Source organism: Peromyscus eremicus, unplaced genomic scaffold (genome assembly GCF_949786415.1).
Source record: "Peromyscus eremicus unplaced genomic scaffold, PerEre_H2_v1 PerEre#2#unplaced_269, whole genome shotgun sequence".
Classification (NCBI taxonomy): domain Eukaryota; kingdom Metazoa; phylum Chordata; class Mammalia; order Rodentia; family Cricetidae; genus Peromyscus; species Peromyscus eremicus.
Genome location: NW_026734505.1, coordinates 200,064 through 219,499, shown reverse-complemented (window position 1 = coordinate 219,499; position 19,436 = coordinate 200,064). Strand labels below are relative to the sequence as shown.

General features: G+C 39.8%; 2 protein-coding genes across 4 annotated transcripts in view; one reads left to right on the top strand and one right to left on the bottom strand.

The window, feature by feature from the left end:
* LOC131901736 (STAM-binding protein-like) overlaps window positions 1-19,436 on the bottom strand; it is a 43,322-nt gene that overhangs the window by 16,524 nt on the left and 7,362 nt on the right. Inside the window, exons 1-2 of one of the 3 annotated variants that reach the window (XM_059252821.1) lie at window positions 3,077-3,432; window positions 798-870 (exon numbers count right to left, since the gene is read on the bottom strand). In XM_059252821.1, the coding sequence (XP_059108804.1) occupies window positions 798-804 (7 nt within the window). In that variant the 5' untranslated portion in view covers window positions 805-870; window positions 3,077-3,432. Of the gene's footprint in view, window positions 1-797; window positions 871-3,076; window positions 3,433-6,329; window positions 6,534-19,436 lie in introns of those variants that run through there. The other 2 variants (XM_059252818.1, XM_059252819.1) reach the window with 2 other exon arrangements.
* LOC131901743 (non-histone chromosomal protein HMG-17-like) lies at window positions 14,291-16,020 on the top strand. The gene has a single exon (XM_059252834.1). The coding sequence runs from the start codon at window positions 14,781-14,783 to the stop codon at window positions 15,051-15,053; it is 273 nt and encodes a 90-aa protein (XP_059108817.1). The 5' UTR covers window positions 14,291-14,780; the 3' UTR covers window positions 15,054-16,020.

Here is a 19,436-nt window from a genome sequence, read left to right as displayed (position 1 = left end):
GATTCCCTTAAAACTCTACAGGGATTTATTTTTAGGGCATGCTCTCCAGGAACTCGTTATGCAACAGAGGGTGCTAGCCATGAATTAGTGGTTACTCAGCTATCTCATCTCCCAAGTGCTCAGGGGACACTCCTGAATAAGCAGTCCTGTCCCTGAACTACTTTTAGAGAGTTTCTTTGGGGACCACAGCAGGAGACACAGTTGCTCATGTGCCCTAGACAGTCCCAATTCTCTACCCTGAAGGTCCTGTCCTGAGGGTTGCTCACTGATCTCTAGGTAGGACACAGCTGCCTATCCAGCCAGCTCCTCCAAGGCAACCCTACTCATGGATGAGTGGCAGATGTGGCCACCAGTTCCTCTCACATCCCAACACTACTGCTCAACAGCACTAACATGGAAATGCTAATGTGGAAAACTGAGTGGAGGGTTGATGCTGCTGCAGTGGAACATCTTGGCTCTGAGTGTGCCTATCTACACACCTGGCTCTTTCCCTACTTCTGTGGAAATGCTCTCAGGAACTACTTGAGTATTTTGTCTACACTGAGCTCATAAACACTTAACACTTCAGTGAGCCCAGAGCCCAGTCTGTCAGATATTCCACTGTGGAATGTAAAGATCCATTTAGTGAGAGAGGAAATGTTCTGTCCAAAATCATAACCCCACATAGATCAGGGATAAGATTCTAGTTAGGACAACAGCTTCTACTTCAGTATTCTACCCATGATTCCACACTTTCTGGACTTCTCAAAATGTGTGGGAAAATTCAATGAAAGAAATGTTTCAATTTCTTTACTTACCAGACATTGTTGGGAAGATAATAAAAACACAGTTATAAGAATCAGATAAAGAGACAAAAACACTGTCTGGATTCTGAAACAAAAAACCCACATGTCCAGGGTCAGAGATACTGGACACTGAGGAAAATGAAGGTTGTCAGCATCATAAAGACCAAAAGACCATTCAGGTACTGGTGGGCTAAGAGGTAGAGTGATGTCATAAAACTACACTGGTACCCTAGTCAAAGACTTCTTGAAAAAAAGAGCAAATAAATTAGAGATGCAGACCTGAGTTTTGTTGGGTTCCTATCTTTTCTTTGTACTTCTATGATTCCTTATGATCTGCAAGTCTGTACTCTAGTGAAGACAATGACTGTGAAAATGAAGAAGCAGCTTCAGTTTTAAAGCTGATCCTGAAGGCTCATAGGCCCTGCCACACATTCGACAATTCATGTGTTCTCCAGAGGTCAGAGAAATAAAGGACCCAGCACTTTCTCTCAGTCCTTTCTAACTGAGCTAGCAGTGTGTGCAGAAAGAATTCTATTTTCTTATTTTTTTCAGGAATAAGTTTGTCTTTGTGACTGAAGCTGGCTTGAGATTCACCATTTATCCTACATTTGCCAACAACCAGCATCAGTCCTCCAGCTTCAGCCTCCTGGGTGCTGAGATTTCACCTATGAGCCCAGACACTCAGATCAGAATTGTTATGATATATCTATAGCATGCTTATTTTCATATTTTTTCTTTTTTTTTAGAGACATGGTTTCTCTGTGTAGTTTTGGTGCCTGTACTGAATCTCGCTCTGTAGAGCAGGCTGAACTCGAACTCACAGAGATCCACCTGCCTCTACCTCCCAAGTGCTGGGGTTAAAAGCATGCACCAGCACCCAGTTCATTTTCATAATTGTTAAGCATCACCAGTATTCAAGAAAACAGCAGAGAAAAAACAAACACAAAAGGTTTCTTTCCTGACAAGTTTGCTGTCCTAGTTACACATTTTTCCAGCCTCAGTTTACTTCCTGGTCTACTAACCTACATGTTCACTAAATCCATCTCTGTTTGCCCTGTGCTGAGCAAATTACTCAATCACCAGAGAAATTTATTATTCAATGAAGTCTTTTGGCTCCCTTCAGCATTCAGTCCCACAAATCCTATGTTACCATGGTTAACACCTCCAAGTTCCATGTTCTCCCTTTCCTCCATTCTATTTTATCCCCCACCACTGCATTTTTCTCTTTTCTTGACTATCTCCAGGTCCAGGTGGCCTGTTCCTTTTTGTAAAAAGCCCCGAAGTGCTCTTCCAATAGCTTCAGCCTCCCTGCCCTGTGTTTCTTCCTCCTCTCTAGTTCAATTTTAACTAGACAAAAGACTCCAAACATTGGGAATGCTGATATTTAAAACTCCATTGGTTTTATTTTATTTCTTCAGGAATGGTCTTTAACACCCAGGCTATCACCAAAGTCACTGTGCAGCTAGAGACTGGCATGGTCTCCTTGATTCTTCTGCCTCTGTTTCCCAAGGGCCAAGATTGCAGGGGTATGGCACCATGCTCTGACTAATCACATTAGGAGTTTGTGTTGAGTCTGAGCCAGGGTTGTACAGCTATCTGAAACTGCACAAAACATGGGTGAGGACCTTTATTATCAGGAAGGTGCCTGTCATTGTCCCAGTGTGCAGGTGCCAGAGAGAGCACAGCTGCTCCTGTCGTTCACTGTAACAAACAGTCCTGCTTTAGCAGGGACAGCAGACTTTCCTCGCCCCCACTGCTTTAGGATACATGTGAGGACACAGAAGAGGGAGGGACATCTGCCTAGCCAGAAAAGGTCAGCTCATCTCAGCTGCGAATGGAACACTGCCAGACACACTCTCGAGTTCCCTTGTATTTCACCACTAATGTTGACCAGCACCAACTGTGAAGTATCATTGTGGGAAACTGTGTGGAGTGAAGTGTCTTGGCCCTCAGTTCTCCTCATTACATACCCAGCTCTCTCTCTCTGCTTCAGCTGAAACAGTCCCAGAAACTTTGATTTTCTTCTCTATGTCTTGCTCCTAAACACTCAATACCTCAGAGAACCCTGAGCCCTGCCAGCCTGTTATCTCACCAAGGAAGGTGAAGGAACATTCACTGAGAGGATGAGGAAATACTCTGTCCAAACCTCAACCCTAGGGAATGTCAAAGATGAGACCACGTTAGGGCACCAACCTCTTGTTCACCACTTTCCCCTCTATCCCACATTGTTTTGATGCTTCCCAATTTAGTGAGCTGTCCAATTAAACAAACATTAAAGTTTCTTTTCCTACCTGACATCTTCAAGTCAGGAACAGAACAGGAGTAGGATCTGGATAGAGGGATGGGGACAAAATAGGAGTAGGATCTGGGTAAAGGGATGGGGACAAAACAGGAGTAGGATCTAGGTAAAGGGATGGGGACAAAACAGGAGTAGGATCTGGATAAAGGAATGGGGACAAAACAGGAGTAGGATCTGGATAAAGGGATGAGAGAGTGGGTTGTTAGGTTTCGCAGTAAAAAAAAATCACGTCTGTGCAGGATCAAAGATGCTCAGTACTGAGGCACATTTGGTCACACACGGCAACCTCAAGACTTTATCTGGTGCTGATTGGTTGAGGGAGGAATGATGTCATAAAGCAGATGAAAGAAAGCCAATAGGATTCCCAGAAGCCATGTTTAAAAAGGGACAGTTGAAAAAAAAAAAAAGCGACAGTTGGACACCTGCAGGAAGACTAGAGCAGCTTTACATGGCTGCAATCTGGGAATCTGAAAGCACATAACCCAGATATGACAATTTCTAGTCCCAGACCCTTAGTTCAGGAAGAGTGTCAAGTGTTTCACACAAGTGATCATTAATAAAGTCATTTATTATTGACACATGATTTTCACATTTCAACAGATAAAAATGTATTTAAATGCACAGATGATGTCCTTGGTGAGCATCTTAGATACTGTTTTATTGCTGTGAAGAGTCACCACAGCCAAGACTACTCCAGGTGGAGCTCCAGGAGTCCAGTTGGTGAGAGAGAGGAGGGATTATATGAGTAAGAGATATCAAGACTATGATTGGATAAAGCACAGGGACAAATATCCAAACTAGTGGAAACACATAAACTGTGAACCAATAGCTGAGGAGCCCCCATGAAACTGGACCAGGCCCTCTGGATAAGTGAGACAGTTGATGAACTTGAACTGTTTAGGAGGCCCCCAGGCAGTGGGACCAGGACCTGTCCTCAGTGAAGGAGCTGGCTTTTTGGAACCTAGGGCCTATGCTGAGACATTTTGCTCAGCCTTGGTGCAGGGAGGAGGAGACTGGACTTGCCTCAACTGAATCTACCAGGCTGAGCTGACTCCCCAGTGGAGACCTTGCCTTGGAGGAGGTGGGAATGGGAGGTGGATTGGAGGGGGTAAGGTTGGGGCGTGAGAGGAGGGAGGACAGGGGAATCATGGCTGATAAAAAGTTAAATTATAAAATAAAAATATTTATTAAAAAATACCTCATCTTTAGTGAAGTATACCACACCTAGAAAGACAAATAAGGTATATACTAGCTTATATGTAAATATTAGCTGTTAAGGCAATCATAATCATAACCAAGCAAAAATCCATATAACCACAAGGTTTGTTATAGAGTAGAGAACTGAGCACAGGTAGATCTCTCTAGGAAAGGAAAATAGAACAATTATGGATAGATAAGGGGGAGCTGGAAGTGGAGGATCATGGAAAGGAGAAGGGAAGAAGACAAGGAAGGAAATACATGGAGAGACAGCTAAAACTAAGAGCCATCTGAATGGGTAGTATAGAAATCTGACAGAGAAAAAGATTCCTAAAATATATACATATATGCAGATGATGTACATGAAATCACCAAATACTGGGGAGACAGAGCTCCAACAGGACATCTCTTGTCACCAAATGAAGCATTCATTAGCAGGATTGGGTTCCATCTAATTGAGCTGCTGGCCAAAGGGGTTTTTGTGAATCTCCAAATAACTGAGGTTATTGCCAGGACTATAGGTTGTTATCTACAAAATGACAGCAAGACATCAACTGTTGAATAGAACACCAACAACTCATTGAACATGAACACAGAGAAGTCAAACTAGTGCCTACATACAGCCTTCACACCTATAGTCTAGCATCTTTGGTACAAGGAGGTACTCTACCGAAGGGGAAACATAAACAGTAACACAGCCATGAACCCCTTGATCTACAATGGTGTTCTGCCAACAAAATATACTTAGTGCAATGGTGCTACAAATCTTTTGGGAGTAAACAACCAATATCTTATTGGACTTAAGGCCCACACCATGATATAGAACATATACTGGACACTGGTTGGATAAGCAAGAACCTGTGACTAGATAGGTCGGGGATCTAGTATGAAACCAAATAACACCTTTCCAAATGAAACAAAACATAAGAAGAAAAACCGCCTAATGATATTCCACATACTCAGAGTATGGCATACTCAAATATATCTACGGCATATCTATGACATACTCATAGTTAACTGCTCAGTCATCAAGAGGACTTTCTCCAGTGGATAATAGGTTAAGGTGCAGAGACCTACAGTCAGACACTATGCAGAGAGTGAAAGAATTTAGATTGCTTAGCTTAGAACAGATGTCTCTATCAAATCCTTCCCCTCAGGCCTCAGGGGGTGTTTTGAAAGAGGAGGCAGATAGAGTGTGGGACCCAGAATAGATGGAGAAAACCAAGAGTACAGGTTCTCTAAATCAAGAAGATTGACGTACAATTGAATTTCACAAGGACTGTGGCAGCATGCACAGGGCCTGCATGAGTCTACACCAAATTGGGTCCTAGACTTGAAAAGAAATTTGGACACATAACCCTATCCATAACCCAGAAGCTATTTCCAGTTGATAACTACTTGCAAGTGAAAATTTAGTTTTCTCCGAGTGTAGTTGGGGGCTTCCCTGTGTCCCACCTGGTCTGCAGCCACTCAGACCGAAATAAATACACAGGGACATATTAATTATCAACTCTATGACCATTAGCTCAGACTTATTACTGACAAGCTCTTACACTTAAATTAACCCATAATTCTTTTAGTTTTGTTTTGCCATGTGGCTTGGTACCTTTTCTCAGTTCTGCCTTCTCATCTTGCTTCCTCTCTGTCTGGCTGGTGACTCCTGACTCAACCCTTTCTTCTCCCAGAATTCTCCTCATCTGCTTGCCCCACATATACTTTCTGCCTTGCTATTGACCAATCAGCATTTTATTAAACCAGTGTACAAAAGTAATACCTCACAGCATTTCCCCTTCTCTGTGTAATCAAAAAGAAACATTTTAATGTTAACATAGTAAAATTACATATAATAGAACTGTTATCAAGCAAGAATTACAGTTACAATATCTAGTCTATTTGTATTTGGCAAAATTAAAGAAAATATTCTATCATTTATCCTATATTTGTGAGTCTAAAGTTCCATATCCAATTTATCTTTTATCATAGCCAAGGAAAATTATAACTATCTAGTCTTCAACTACATCAAAGACCTCAGAAAGATATAATATTACCTAAGTAAATAGGAAGTACCATTTTAAGCAACTTCTAAAAATTCTGGAAATGACAGAGACAGCTGCTTGCCTGTATAGTCATTCAAAGTTCCTCTGAAATGTTGGGCATCTTTCTTCAGCCTATACGCCTAGAGTTTCTTAGTTGCTTCTCTCTGTGTCCTATAGAATATCTGGCAGTTTCTTCTGCAAAGCAGGAACCTGAGCCTAAATGGGGAATGGGGCAGTCATCAGAGCTATCTCTCTATGTAACTTCTGAGAACATCAGTCCTAAGCCTAAATATTCTATTCCCCACTGTGTTTAGTATTGACCCTTTATACCAAACAGCTCCACCCACTAAAACACAATGACAGGAAACTTCATCTCTTACAAATTTATTATTTGTGCACTGTATGTCCTCCACACCCACAGTAGACACAAAAGTGAAGAACCCCATGTCCTGACCCCAGAGCCCGCAGCACAGCCTCCTGAGGCAGTAAGGAGGATGCTCAGTATTTGTCAGGTAGTCCTGCAGGTCTGTAGTGATTGGGGTCCTTGCCACTGTGGCCCCATCTGTTCGCTTCCTGGTCAGCCATAGTATCCTCATGTCCACGGCCCATGAGACTCTGAATGCCCTCTCTTGCATCACTAGGAGAAGCAGACATGGAGGAGATCTATCACCAAGCTTCATTGCCACAGCTGACACCCCCAATTCTCTCATTTGCATGGAATGGCTTTAGGAGGAAACTAGGAAGGGCCAGGAAAGAGGCCCTGAAACAGTGACCCTGCCAAGCCCAGCAATGCTTAGTCACTGTATTCTCTCAATTTTTTCATTAAAAAGAAAAGAAAAATGTCACAGTTTTCTGAGGAAATGAACTAGCAGTGCTAATGCCAAAGATTCGAGGCAGATTGATTCGTCAGGAGATCAATGACAGCCATTCTGAATCTACAATCTATAGTTTTTCAGTTATTTCACATCAACTTCAAATTAATCTGAGTGATTAAATTACCACTTCTCTCAGTTCCTAATCCAAAGGAGGTTTGGTCTTCTCAATAGGAGTTCTATGAAACACACACACACACACACACACACACACACACACACACACACTTATTTTTCAGCTGAAAAGTAAATTGTCAGTTCCCATAATTTTCTAGATGGTTGCTTTATTAAACATGGACATGAGAAAGTAAAACTTATGTAACAAATTCATTCTTACAATAATTACAACTAAATGTTAATCACACTGTGCCGAATATTTAGCTACAATTTTGTGCTTTTACTTGTTTAATTAACATAAAAAATATATTTGCTAAATATTTTTCTCACTTTGCTAAATGAATTTAGTTTCACCATTTGATACTAGAATATGTTCTTAAACATTACTACTGTGTCCAAAAACAGTCAAAAGAATGACCCATGGTGAACACTGCCTTGAGGAACTGGGAGAGAGTCTCCAGGAAAAGAGGCAGAGGGCCTTTTACCTCAGGTGCATTTTGTTCACTGGATTGGTCATGGGTGTGATTTCATGTCTCCTGTGTTAAACATTTACATTCAATTTACAAGACATGTCTATTCTTGCTGGATGTCAGAGCATAGCTATAGAACCCAATCTGGTGAAAGGATGTGTGGAGTGCCGTCCTCAGTTTACCTGAATCTGGATATGGCCTTCTGCCTTGCTTTCCTGCTTTCCTAGATATAATCTATAGTATATTCCAGGCAATTGTGTTTAAATTGATCTGACCTGAGAAAGTTCTGGGAAAGGTTAACTCTATTAATATTTAGTATGAGGTTATTGACATTTATTTACATTTATTTTCTGATCATGCTTTGCTGAACTCAAACAGCCGTCCTTGGATCATTGCTTTTTTTGTTACTTCTATGTATAAAGTATACTGAAACTGAAGCAAGGCTCTCTGTAGTGGTATTTATTCCGCCAATGACCTTTGGCTATAGGGCCCAAAGGAGGTGATGCTTTCTGCTGCTGTACATGACCTCTTAAAAGGAGAGGGAGAAGGGTCCCATTCCCCTTTTCCCTGCTCCTGCCTGAGAGGTAGATTCGCTCCTGGTCAGATCAGAGGATGACTTCAGCTGTCTACCGTGGTCTGTATTCATGATGTATTTTCTCAATTCACCTTAATAAATTTCCCTAATACTTCTTAAACAGACTCCCGTGGATTTATTGCTTTAGTTGTCTACAGCATTAGACTGTAGTCTGCCCCATCCTTTCAGGTCCTCAGATCATGGGTCCAGAAGACAAGATCTGCACAGGTTGGTCAAAAAGTTGACACTACTACATATATAACAGAATCTATAGAAAATGTTCACTATAAACACAGCCCTAAAAAGTAACTGAATTTGATCTTTTGTATTGAAGATTCAATTTCTCATAAGAAGGTAACTATTACAGTTCATGAAGTATATTAAGCATAGACTCCATCAAGTAGCATTTGCCGAAGCTGCACTGAGTAAGTACCTACTGCATGCAAGTAATGCTATAGCAGGAACCGCTGCACACAACTGCTATGGACAGAGTCCCCCGGTCCTGAAGATCTCCCACACATAGGCTGCACCATGGGCATTCCCTCCATGAAAATGTCTGAATGAGGTGTTGGGGTCAAAATGCCTTTTTCTAAGGGAAGAGTTCACAACTTCCTTACACTGTCAGAAGATCAGTGACACTAAAGATCAGTCAACCCTCATCTGGAAGCAACAGGTGAAGATTATTTGTGGAGCAGGCCCTTTAAGCTGACCAGCATAGGCAAAAAAAAAAGGCTGTGTAAAAACCATCTGAAATAAATGATAAAAGCCATATTTCATGTGAGTGGAGCTTTGTTTTCTATTTTCTTGGAATGTATCCCAAAGTCCTTGTAAATGCTGTTATTCTAAAAGTTGGGCACAGGCTCCTGTCTAACTTCCCCTTACTTGGAAATCCCAAACTCTCTACAGATAGTAACTAAACAGTGGGATTTCCTTGCTTTCAATGGTCAAGACACAATTAGTGCATGAAATGTTAACAGAAAATGTGGTTGAACTTCACATGTTTCAGTTCATTCATTGAGTCTCCCCTCTCTGCTATTTTCTTTGTACAGAGATTGACATGGGGGGGAGGGGGTTGGTCCAGCCTCAACTGAATGTACCAAGCTTTGTTGACTCGCTATGGGAGGCCTTAACTTTTTGGAGAAGTAGATGGGGGGAGGGCTGAGAGGGGGGACTGGTAGGTATATAAATGAAAAACAAATTTTAAATAAATAAATAAATGAAAGACACAGTAAAGTTGGTTAATTGGTACTTTTTCCTCATTAAAGTGTAAACAATTGAGGCATTATAAGCCACATGGTCTCCTGGTGTGAGCTAGTGTGGGGAAGAGCTATCCTTTCACTGCACATTGGAAAGAACAGTTGGAAAATCTGTTTGAACCAGAGCATCTTAGATCCTCTTTCCAGTTTAAGCCAGTTCAGTTCCTCTCATGTTGGCCTCTTGCTTTTCTTAACTAAATGAACAAATATTTCAGGGTCAGTGTGACCTGAGGCTCAGCACAGAGATCTGTTAGTCTTATTTCATCAAAGGTGATTGTTCCCAATCCTGGGGGAGTCTCTTTAGAAGACTGAATTTGTGAAACCCTGTAGTGGGTAGCTGTTCCAGCTTTGACCTGAAAGTACCATCCCCAGCGAGGCTTCTGGCAACTGTCATGCCTACCTCTGACCTGCCCTTGAGGCAGGGCCGAGAAGGGAGTGCTTAAGACCTGAGATCTGGATATGCAGGCTCTCTTGGTTCCTTGTGATCCTAGATGCTGGATGGTAAACCAAGCAGAGTTCTCCAGAGAACACTGCTGGACTGCACTTCACCTCTCCCAGACCCTGTAATCAACCCCTTTACTGGCTGTAAATTACCCCAAAATAAACTTACTTTTAACTATGTGGAGTTGCATTAATAAATCCCCCAATAAAGACCTGTGTTAACTTCTCTTCTTGAACTGCATGGTGCAATTTACAGCTGGTTAATGCCTCTGTACACTTTATTTAGCTGTTTACTGACTGTAATGGTAGCTGTAAGCCATACTTCATTTCTTCTTTTTTTCTTCAATATTTATCAAGCAGTACTTTAATAAATGAAGGTTATTTATTTTTAAGATAATGTCTCTCGCCGGGCGATGGTGGCGCACGCCTTTAATCCCAGCACTCGGGAGGCAGAGCCAGGCGGATCTCTGTGAGTTCGAGGCCAGCCTGGGATACCAAGTGAGTTCCAGGAAAAGGCGCAAAGCTACACAGAGAAACCCTGTCTCGAAAAACCAAAAAAAAAAAAAAAAAAAGATAATGTCTCTCAATGTAGCCCTTGGCTGCTCAAGAGATTTTCTACATAGATCGATCTGGCTTTGAACTCATGGAGATAGACCTGCCTCTGCCTCCTAAGCACTGGAATTAAAGGTGTGTGCCACACTATACAAGACATAAATGAAGGGTTTTTTTTGTTTTTGTTTTTGTTTTTTAAGAAAGTTGACATGTAAGTACTATGTTGCATCCTCAGGCAAGGAAAATTATTCCTATTATGCCTTACACTAATTCATGACTGACATATTCAGTAACTGACAGTATTTTGCATGAAGTTCTCTAGGTTTTTATAGTAAACATGAAAGGCTGACATCATACACTGAAGAGCATCACTCTGCTTCTCTTCTGCCCATTTTCTTTCCCAAAGATGAGAACAACATGGTACCCAATTGTATGTTGATGCCTCTCTGGTGGGGGAAAAGCTGTACTGTCCAAGATGTCAAAGGCATAAGCAACACATACTACTCTTTGTAGTGTAGGAGAGAACCAAAAGTGGGCAAGGAAGAGGAACAAATAAGGACCAACTCTCCTCTCACCAGCATTCTGATAAGAAGGCCAAGTTGAGGCTCTCAGGGTTGGGACCTTTCCCATTAGAGTACTCTGAAGCTGAACACCATTGACTTAATGACAGAGTCCCACTTCTTTCCCTGAATTTTCCTCAAGTTTAGGTTTTCCCATTGTAATGTTGATTGGAAATGGGAATTATTAAACATAGCTCTGCTTCATGCCTCTCTGTTAGAAAGTTTGTTCTTGTGTATGGTCTCCTCCTTACATAATGCATCTGGGAATTTCATGAAAGTTTGTGCAAAGCTAAGTCATTTCTCAGGAGACAGCTGAGATACCATCACTTGGTGAACTCTCTACTAATCATCTTCCTCTCATTTTCATCACCTCAGTGACAGATCTCACACAAGCTATATTCCCATGCATGTGACTTGGTTCTTGCCTCCAGTGTTCTGAGTTATTTTATTACACATTAATCTCTTTTTTCATTACATGCCTCGGTTGATGAGTAATCCAGGTTTATTTTAAAAATACTAATCCTGCATATGAGTTACTACTAGGACCCAAAGAATTCAAAAACTTGGGTACACAATGAGAAGAGAATAGTAATGGACAAAATAGATAATTACTGTCAAAGAAAAAAATCAGTACTCCTGGCTGCATTTATTTCAGCTGTGTTACCAGGACATTGAAAATGCCCTCAAACTAATGCAAGGGATAAAGCACAAAGCAAAGTGTCCAAACGGGACTTGAGTTAGGACCAAGTGGCCCCTGTGTCAGAGTAGTATTGATTTCATGGCTATTGAAAATCTGTATGGTGGTTCCTCCAAAACCTAAAGTTAGATCTACCATAAGACAGAGTGATAGCTTACCTAGTGTGTGAATATATACATGAAAAACTCTAAGGCGGTGTGCCACAGAGACAACTGTATCTCTATGCTCATGGTCAAACCATCTGCAGCAGTTAAATTCAAGAGTCAGCTTTGATGTCAATCAACAGAAGAATAGATACCCAAAATGTGTTATACGCTTCTTAGCTATGAAAATACCATCATGAGAGTTCTCTGTAATTGAAGGTTTAACAACAACAATTTTCAAACATTGGATCAAAATGATTAAAAATTGCACATTTTGTCCAGATGAGCCAGCGTGAAGCACCCCCAGTACATAAGCATACAACCTCATCACATTTCTGCAGAATTGTAATTCCCACACACATTGAGTACTATTACCCCCATTAGAATGAGAGAAGGGTAGCCTGGTTCTCAACAAGGTCTATGAATGAAACTCCAATGAAGGCAGCTACAGTGTGGGGTTATGGAGAAGGAGGAGCTACATATTAAGTGCAATTTTACTTGTTTCTCTGCCTTCCTCCCTCTCACATGCCCTCCCTCTCCTTTACTCACCCTTTTCCCTTTTACACATATGCACAGATAGACAGATACAGATACACACAAACATATTTTGCTGATTTCATGTATCCATCTCAAACTAATAATGTTGAAGTTTTTTGTTTTGTTTTATTTTTAATAATGAATCCTTCTTCCAAGGATACTTTACACTGATGTGCATCTTCTTGGTACAATCGTGACCTAGACTTGGTAATACACACTTGTGCTTGGCTTCATCTTTCTCTATGGAATAATCAATCATTCAATATTATTACAATTAAAATGTCATGTTTCACCCTTTCTCTAGAAATCATAGAAATATAGATGTTGATGCAATCTATTTTTCTTTTATATACTTTTTCTGGAATTAATAACGAACGTGGAGAATTTTCTCCATTCACCCCATCTGGCTGCATCTAGCATCAATTGTTATGGAGCCTGAAAACTATACATATTCATAAACTCTTTACTCAAGATGCTGTCATTAATTGGCTCCCTCAGCACTTCATAAAGCTCAGCCATTCCCAGCATCTGTAAATGAAATTCCCAGTCCTGCTTCTTATAGACACAAGAAATTCATTTGTTTCCTGGTACAGACTCATGACTAAGTAGGTAGAATTATCTTTCTTCTACAGCCATCCTTCAAAGTGTGTGTGTGTGTGTGTGTGTGTGTGTGTGTGTGTTTTCCCCATCAAAAATATATTCCTCCCTCAGGTAAGGAAAGCTACATCATGACATCATGAAGCACTAAATTGAAGCTTGTTGTCCTTTACATTTTTGGTGAGAAAATCTCCATTCTTATTCCTTACTCTGCCTACTGGACCCAGCATTATCCAATGAATGTGGGGACTACAGTGCAATACTTAGATAGTAGGCAAAAAAACATGTAATATATTTAAGAAAACTAGGTGGCCACATTAATAAACATCTGTATCACATTTGCCAATGTGCCTCAGATCCAATAAAATGTACACATTTCAAACGTGTTTTCACTAAGTTTCAAAAATTGCATACAGCCAAGAACTGCTGTCTCAACAAAGATTGATAATTCTTAAAACACTTCAAACGGTTTCCTCACATACCTCTGCTGCATATTCCACAGGCTGCATCAGAAAGCTCTTATTTTGGTTTTTATCTTTAGTTTCCCCGGTTCTAAAGCCTGGTAGAAACAAAACAAAAACAAAAACAAGATACACACAGTGCACATGCCGTGTCCACTTTATGTTGCCCAGAGCATTACTTAATTCAACATTATGCTTTTGTGATATAGTTATGAATTTATTAGACAATTACTGCATCACGTGGCCATTGTACACTAAGTTAAAACTTCCACAATGATTCCCAAACACGGTATCCACTTTACACTCTGAATTGATGTGGGATCCCAGTTAATCTATGGCTCTGGGATGTTTTCAAATTATGGTTTCCTTAAATTGTAACTTTTATTTGCATTCTCTTAATGTCTACTAATCTAATTATTTACTTTCATATATTCTTTTGTAAAATATCTGAGCAAGCCTCCTTGTCATCTTTAGTTTCTGATGAATATGTTTACCTGTTTTGATCCATTGACAAGTAAATTTTCTTTATGTACCCTAAACACAAATAATGTTTAAAATATGCAGGGTATAACTATTGTATATCAGTTTTAACTTTTTCTCACTGGCTGTTTTTGTATATAAAATTCTAGGGAAAGTCTGTGACACTCTTACAGGTTATTTTGATTTCTTACTACAAAGTCTTAAGCAAGTCTCCTGTATTTATCTGGAAGTACTGAATTTTTACCTTGGTATGATTTTTTTTATATATGTAATTGAAAGTATCTTGTAGACACTACGTAGGAATTGAGTTTGATTTCTCCCCCAGGGTCATCTAGCTATCCCAACATTATTGGTTTAAAAGTACTTTTTTTTCCTGCCTTTACAATAGCATTTTTAAAAACTTAAAGGAATAAAAATGTTCCTTGCCTAGATCAGTTTATTGAACTGCAAGATATGGAGTGTACCACCTGTAGACAATGCCTCTACGTACTTGGAGACCTTGGACAAAGCCAGCATTATCTACTTACAGTGTGGTACACTGTACAAAACTTAGGCCACACTGTATATTTGAAATTTATTGGAGGAACTAGTCAAGAGTAACTTAGTCTTGAGGAGTGTGAAGAAACAGAGAGAACGACCCCCGGACGGACCAAACCCGAGCACCACTGCATCCCCGCCTTCAGCACGGACGTCCCTGGCCGCCGCCATGCTCAAAAGAAAGGCTGAAGGGGATACTAAAGGAGATAAAGCCAAGGTGAAGGATGAGCCACAGAGAAGATCTGCAAGGTTGTCTGCTAAACCTGCTCCTCCAAAGCCAGAGCCCAAGCCTAAAAAGGCCCCTGCAAAGAAGGGAGAGAAGGTCCGCAAGTACAAGAAGGGGAAAGTAGATGCTGGTAAGGATGAGAATAATCCTGCAGAAAATGGAGATGCCAAAACAGACCAGGCACAGAAAGCTGAAGGTGCTGGAGATGCCAAGTGAAATGTGTGCATTTTTGATAACTGTGTACTTCTGGTGACTGTACAGTTTGAAATACTATTTTTTATCAGATTTTATAAAAATGCAGAAGTGCCAAGTGAAATGTGTGCATTTTTGATAACTGTGTACTTCTGGTGACTGTACAGTTTGAAATACTATTTTTTATCAGATTTTATAAAAATGCAGAAGTGTTGCTTTACTGTAAACAGCTTTTCTGACCCTCCAAGAATTATTAAACATAAATATGAAAAAGATGAAGAAAAATAGAGGTAAAAAGGGAAAGAGGTAAGAAAACAAAGAAATGAAGTAATGGAGTGAAATATCAAACAAGATTTTTTCCCTGTCAAATGGTAATAAATTTCTATGATAATTATCATTTGCTATCAATTTGACTACATCTGGAACTCACTAAAAACCCAAGCAACTTGGTACAACTGTGAGGGATTTTTAGTTAACTGGATTATTTGATGTGGGAAGACCCATCCTAAGACTGGGCCACATCTTGTGGAACATATAAAAGATATGGGAGAAATAAGATTTTGCTTTTTGCATGCTTGCCCTCATTCTCACTTGTAAATTCATATATCCTGCTGCCAAGGCATTCCTTCACTGACATTAGAGCCTACTTCTTCAGGATTCTGACATATACTGAGAACCAGCTGAGACACCCAGCCTTATTTGCTGAACAACTGTTACATTCTGGACTTTCCATCAGAAGATGGCCATTGTTGGACTAGCTGGACCACAGCCTGGAAGTCACTCTAATAAGTCCCATACAAACAAACATGCATGCATATACACATACATGTCCATTCTATCAGTTCTGTTCACGTAGACAACCCTGACTAACACAACTAATACAACTTCTAAAGCACAAATGCTTTGTACATTACTATGGTTTCATGTACAATGCCAAATATATGGCATAAGAACTCAAGAGAAATTAAATAAAACTAAAATTAAACCACAATCATATCTGACCTTTATCTGTCTTTTATTTTTCACACCATGGATTTGAGGAAAATGTGCTACATATAAGTTATAAAAAAGAATCCTGAATTACCATCCTTAATTTATGCAACAATTTGACATTAGCTATAGCAACTTTTATGACTTCAGAATTATCAACCTATGAAACTGAAACAAACAGCCTCCCACATGACCTACAGATCCGTTTAACACTAAAGACCTTTATAGATTTTACTGAAGGCTGAGAAACATTTCTATTGGAAATGGCAACTTATATTAACATTGCTCAAAGAAAGCTTGCCAGTTTCGTACTTGCAATTGAATTTTGAAAGTGAAAATTTTTTTATATTTTAAAATAATGTGTAATTTCATTTTATCTGCTTAAAGCACTTTCCTTTATATGGATTATACCAAATATTATTAACTTTTGGGGTTTTATTTAATAGATAAAGGCAAGTCCTACTGCCTATAAATTATCAGCCTAGTGATATAGAGCACTAAGCTAGGGCCCCTTAAGGATCTTTGATAATCTTAAAGTTTTAGAAAACAAGTAAAGTCTTGATGGCTCTTATGAAGTGAGTTTCAGTTTATCACAGAGCAACCCTGTCTCAAGGGCAAACAAATATGCAAACAACACTGCCTCAGAGAAAGGGAAGTGCCTTGTCCAAGAACAAATCTCAGCAGGGAGGAAGCACCCAAGGTATGCTAATACATGTTCTGGTTCTGTTTCCCAACGCAGGACATACCTGAGACTCATCTCCACTCTGTCTCCTCCCCATCCTCAAGTGTTGACCAGGAGGGCACTATGCTAATTCCCAAGCAACTCCCAAGTTACATCACCATCACATAGACACTGAGAAGCTAATTTAAGATCAGTACAAAAGCGTACTTTATTCAATAAATTACATGTGCGCTCCAGTGAAAGTTATCATAAATACGATCAGAGATGCATTTAAGGGCTTCATTGGGGGCTAGAAAGATGCTTCAGCACTTATGAGCCCTTAGTGTCTATGGAGAAGACCTGAGTTCAGTTCCCAGCACCCATATTGGACGGCTGACAGACCCCTTACTCTGGATTCAAGGAACCTGACCCCATCTCTGGCTTCTCCTTCTGCAGCCACCTGTACTCACAAGTGCACATACACACACACACACACACACACACATGCACACGCGCGCGCGCACACACACACACACACACGCAAACACACACACACACACACACACACACACACACACACACACACACACACACACCCCTGTACATAAATGAAATTAATTGGAAAATAAGTCTTATAAAGACTTAGTTAAATGATTCCCACAATATCTGATTAGGAATACATTGTCCTATAGCTATATGAGATGTAAATTTAGTGTAAAATAAACTTAATAATATTGGCTACTTCATTCATTTATTAGCCTTTCCAATGACATAAGCAGTTTAATGATAATGATATATATTATTGTATAAAAGCTATCAAGAATAGAATCTCATGCAGTTTTTCATTCCTCTTGTCTCGCTACATTGTTTTATAATTTTCAGTTGTGACATACATCAATCACATAGAAAATAATAAAGCGAGCATTACAAACAACACTGCAGGTCTATTTCATCCACTTCTCTCCAGATACAGTTGGAAAATCTAATATAGTGTTGTTGAATCCCACAACATGCTATGCGACAGCCCTCGAGAAAATATCATTTATATTCTTCAAACTCACGACCTACAGGGAAACATTGGCTTCACAGAATTCTTTAGGTCAAGTTCCCAGGGGCTTGTGATGGGTCTTTTAAATGAACACAGTTACTGAAGCTGTAAGGTTGGAATGGAAGAGTTTCAAAGATTAATACAAGAAACTGAGTGTTTAAAATGGACCTTGGGAAGTTGTTTAACAAGTGAGCAGTTTGTCGGGATAAATAGATATGGAGGAATTTTTCTTTTTAGCCAAACAATGGTTTTTATTTATGAGTTTAGTCTTAATTGTTCTCAGGAAAATGCCTTCTGAAACAAGCAGCAAACGTATCATGGGCAGCTCAACTGCACTGGATCAGGACAATGTTAGTTCTTGCTACTGCGTGTGTGTGTGTCTCTGTGTGTGTGCGTGCGTGTGTGTGTGTGCATGTGCGTGTGCATGTGTGTGTGTCTGTGTGTGTGCCTGTGTGTGTGCCTGTGTGTGTGTATATGTGTGTATGTGTGTGTGCATGTGTGTGTATGTGCGTGTGTGTCTGTGTGTGTGCATGTGTGTGCACGTGTATGTTCGTGTGTGTGTGTGTGTGTGTGTGTGTGTGAATGCATGTGTGTGTGTGTGAGTGTGGTGTGTATATTATGATGCATGCTCTAAAGCAGTAACACTGTATGTAAGAATAGAAAATATTCTGAGCAAACTGAAATAAGGAATACATGAAAATATATGAAGGACATTTTGAAAACTGAAAGATTTGGGAAATGTTCATAGTTGTATACTGCTAAATATAAAAGAAAGGGAACACATAAAGAGGGAGTGGTTTTTTCTTTTATATCAAAAACATGTAAATTTATTAGGAAAAGCAAAATCAAGACAACTAGTGTTCATCCCTCCAGCTGGGGTGGGGATTCTCAGTTATACAGCTGTCTGAGACACTCATGCTGGTATAAGGAACAAGATAAACCCACTGGGTCTGCCATCTCTGCCCTGAGGGGGGTGAATAATCCAAACTAGACACACTGAGAGGAGTGCTTTACTGTCCTGCAGGGTATTTCTCAGTGCATCCAATTAGACAAACAAGTTAACCAGTAACCTTTTCCTATTACCTTCTTTTCTATTAATTATGTCATTATTTTGAAATCAATGTACAATTCATGAATATGTTTGGTGTCATTCTTTTTTTATAATAAAAACCCATATGTGGTCCCAAAATCTTAAAATATTTACTAGTTCACTAATAATAATTTACATTTGGTAGTATTTAATTAACTTTTCAAAAATCCTGAGATGTCTCATGTCTTTTCACCACCAATGAAACCCTTTATTCTGGGCTGGAGAGATGGCTCAGAGGTTAAGAGCACAGGCTGCTCTTCCAGAGGTCCAGAGTTCAATTCCCAGCAACCACATGATGGCTCACAACCATCTATAATGAGATCTAATGCCCTCTTCCGGCATGCAGGCATACATGCAAGCAGAACACTCTATATATAATAAATAAATCTTTTTTTTAAAAAAAAGAACACTTCATTCTTATTCCTGGGACAGAGCTATATTACACTTATCCTATGTATCCAATATCAGTATCCTATTGATTTTAGCTCTGTATTACATCCCAATGAATAGACCATGAGGATATTTATTAACTGCTTCACTTCCAGCCCTGATTTGTCAAAACTTTTCAAGTTCTGGTACTCATTATTGTTAACCATTGATTAATACAATATCTGTACC

Bases quoted from the DNA above. Each gene is read 5' to 3' on its own strand.
- LOC131901743 (XM_059252834.1), top strand. From the start codon at position 14,781: ATGCTCAAAAGAAAGGCTGAAGGGGATACTAAAGGAGATAAAGCCAAG.